Source organism: Triticum dicoccoides, chromosome 1A (assembly GCF_002162155.2).
Source record: "Triticum dicoccoides isolate Atlit2015 ecotype Zavitan chromosome 1A, WEW_v2.0, whole genome shotgun sequence".
Taxonomy (NCBI): Eukaryota; Viridiplantae; Streptophyta; class Magnoliopsida; order Poales; family Poaceae; genus Triticum; species Triticum dicoccoides.
In genome coordinates, this window is record NC_041380.1 from 535,169,311 (window position 1) to 535,172,808 (window position 3,498).

The following is a 3,498-nucleotide window of genomic DNA, read 5'->3' on the forward strand; positions in this document are numbered from 1 at the left end:
TGGGCCGACTCGGTCGTGGGCCTCGACAAGGCCCACGACTTTCTTCCTTACGGACTATATAAGAAGGCTCTGGCCAGTGAAGTAACCTAGTTCGGTTCACTCATTCCCTCTCGCGTGACCTAGCCATCATCTACTGTTCCTCACTCTGTGCTGCCTCCGGCGATCCCATCCCGACGACCGCGTGCACGGCTGGTCGGGAGAGCAGGTGTCTCCGCAACCCTGTCGTTCAAGATCCTGCCCGGGAGAACGACAATAAGGTTTTTGGGGAGCGTCTCGACGCGACTGCTCCCGATCCGTCCCCAACTCTGTTCGCCTCTGCTTCCACTACTTCCTCTGCATCGACACAATGGCCGACGCCGCCGCCGCTAAGAAGAAGGCCACGGACGACGCCGAGGCTGCTGCTGCAGCCGCCGCGTTGGCGTGGCCAACCGGAGGGTATGATCTGTTCATCTCTCGTTTACTCGTACTTATGCTAGCCATATATGTGCTGCTCATAGAAGGTTCGATTCTATGTTCTGTACGTGCTAGTATACTTAGGTATCACTATGAGATGCATACCCTTTATGCCATGCTTACTGTTTACTCGTGGATAAGTCTAATCGGAAAAGTGCTAATATTTCCAACACCCGACGCCAAGGAGGTCCAGCCATGCCTGCCGCACTTCCAACCTATGCCTATCGGCAGCGATGTCGGGAACTCGTGGCGCGCGCTCGGTCGCCGCCCTGGACGACCATGAACCCAATCGTTTCTCGTCGTCCTTGGGAACGGTCTCCCCTGCCACCCTTGGACCGCACCTCGCTGCCGCAGCTCATCTCTGTCGACGGCGCCGTTCCCGCGGCTCGCCCTCCTTATCGTCGTCTTCCCCGGACAACGGCACCACCGTGATGTGGGGATGGTCAGCAGCATAACATGGATTGGAGCTTCATCGATGTAGGCGCGTGAGAAACAGGGAGGTGGCAGTGGGAAGAAGGGGATTCATGTTGGAGCACTCGCCGTGATTATTTATCAAAAGGAGCGGCCATGTTTTGAGGGAGATCGGGATCTGACAGCGTTGGATGGATGTGATCGTTTTTGCAATCTGTCACACGGTTGCCATATACATATTCCGTTAAAAAATTCCAGTGAGAATTTAAGGTTCACAGAGACAACGCATGCCAGAAAGCATGTTCATTTCTAACACCATACTACTCTATTTCCGCGAGCTACTGAAAGAATACCTTTATATTGAGTTAGCTCAGCCAAAATTCGTTTGAGTTAGCTCAACCAAAATCCATTTGCGTTAGATCAGCAAGTGACGTAACAAAAAAATAGATCAGCAAGTTGTTCCTAGTGTATATGCGCATATACATATACAATACATGTAGTATAATTTTGCCGTTGACATCACTGGCTCCATGTCCTATAGCCGCCACTGTTTTGGACCGTTGTATCACGTACTACTACACCAACCCACTCACAACAACAACAATGACATGCACATGCCCACCATCAAACCACCGGCAGCGATAAAAACTAGATTCCCGTCAGGGCGCACAACCCAACCAGCACAGTACCTAAAGTCCTGAGAGCAGGACAGAAGGGCAGAAACCGGAGGACCGATGGAGATCGACGACGACGTCGTCGTCACCAGGGCCGAGATCACGGACGCCGCGGAGGCCACGTTCGCGGACTCCACCGTGATCCCCGACAGGTATGCCCGGCCGGACGAGGTCGGGGACGGGGTCGTCGTCGGCGGCGACGACGAGAGCCACGAGCTGCCGCTCGTTGACATGGCGAGGCTGCTCGACTCGGAGTCCTCGGAGGCGGAGACGGCCAAGCTTGGCTCCGCGTGTCGACACTGGGGCTTCTTCCAGGTCAGGCATCCTTAATACTACCCTTTTTCGTATAAGAGCGAATTTGCATTCGCATTATACTTCTCTGGGTATCCAATCTACACATTCTTCGGTTTTGCAGCTAACAAACCACGGAGTCGACGAATCGGTTGTGCAAGGCATGAAAGACAGCGCTATGCAGTTCTTCCGCTTGCCGCTGGAGAAGAAGAACGCACTGGCCGTCCACGCCGGCAGCTTGGGAGGGTTCGGGCACCACTTCACCGGATCATCCCGCAAGCTGGACTGGGCAGAGAGCCTCATCCTCGCCACGCAACAGAACGGGCAAACGAGCATGGACCTCTGGCCCGCCGACCCGCCAACATTTGGGTCATTTTTTCATTTAAACATTTGGGTCTTCTTTTCAAGCGTCACACGCCCATTACTGCTCTGTTTGCTTCGTCTCATTCGCCCGCCTGCTTATAACACCAGGGATGCGCTTGAGAAGTACTCGCTCGAGATGTCTGGCCTCACGAGGCGCCTCCTGGGGTTCATGGCGAGCGACCTCGGAGTGGAGCGGGAGGCGCTCGACGGGGCCTTCCGTGGCAAGACGCAGAGCGTCGCCATGCACCACTACCCTCCGTGCCGGCACCCGGACAAGGTGATAGGCATCACGCCGCACCATGACGGCCTCGGCCTGGCGCTCCTGCTGCACGTGGACGACACCCCCGGCCTGCAGGTGAAGAGGGACGGCAGGTGGTTCCCGCTGGACCCGCTGCCGGGCGCCCTCGTCGTCAACGTCGGCGACATCCTCCAGGTCCTCACCAACGGCAAGTACAGGAGCGCCGAGCATAGGGTGTTGGTGGACGCCGAGAGAGGCCGGGCGACCGTGGTGATGTTCCAGGACGCGTCCGTCGCCGGGACGGTGAAGCCGCTCCCGGGGCTCGGCGAGGCAAGGTACAGGGAGATCGAGTACGGTGAGTATGTCAAGGGGAATTTCAGGGGGCTCGCTGAAGGGACCAGGTTCGTGGACAGCCTCGAGACCAATCGGTTTTGCTAATGGGTATTCTATTGGCTTTGTTTTAGGTGTGTTTTGTTTGCCTCGGCGTGTGCGTGTGTGTGGGTTGTGAACTTGTGGTTGTGTGTTCTTGCCCTAATGCCCTGTGTGCGCGCGCGCGCGCGTATATGTCTCCGTATGGAATTCATTTCTGTAAGTGATCTGCTTGACCATAATAGTATTAAAGTTGCACTACTATATGCTTGTTTCTTGCATTTTTGGAATAGTGGAAGTTCTATAAAATCTGCTATAAATTTAGTCTATCATTTTCTTGATATTTTTATTTGTTTGTTCTTCTTTTAGGTAATACCGGTACACTCATTTCATTATAGTAATAAATGTCCTTTTATTTTTTTATGATGTCTTTGTTTATTTATGCTTAGTCAAAAAAGTTTGTCCGTTGGATTTTCTCTAATATTTGTGCATGTGACAGTGTATTCGATGTCCAAATCATGTGTCACACATTAGTTTTGCGTTAGGAACTTGTATGTAATTTATTTTGTAAGTGATCTAATTCAATCATAATAATTGTTGAAGTTGCACTACTATTTGATTGTTATTGAAAAGGCTCAGGTAGAAGTTCTCCAAGGGTCACAGTCCCCTCCCGAGGCGCTCCCGCGGGCGCCCCTGGGA

At 53.1% G+C, this 3,498-nt stretch overlaps 1 protein-coding gene across 2 annotated transcripts; it reads left to right on the plus strand.

The window, feature by feature from the left end:
* Positions 1 to 1,475: 1,475 nt before the first annotated feature.
* On the plus strand, positions 1,476 to 3,082 carry LOC119286678 (protein SRG1-like). Of its 2 annotated transcripts, XM_037566115.1 has the most exons (3): positions 1,477 to 1,853; positions 1,954 to 2,198; positions 2,301 to 3,082. In XM_037566115.1, exons 1-3 carry the CDS (start codon positions 1,599 to 1,601, stop codon positions 2,866 to 2,868), a joined length of 1,068 nt encoding a protein of 355 aa, XP_037422012.1. In that variant the 5' UTR covers positions 1,477 to 1,598; the 3' UTR covers positions 2,869 to 3,082. The 2 variants fall into 2 exon arrangements, with proteins under 2 accessions (XP_037422004.1, XP_037422012.1); XM_037566107.1 differs by having other exon boundaries at positions 1,476 to 1,853; positions 1,954 to 3,082.
* The last annotated feature ends 416 nt before the right edge of the window (positions 3,083 to 3,498 follow it).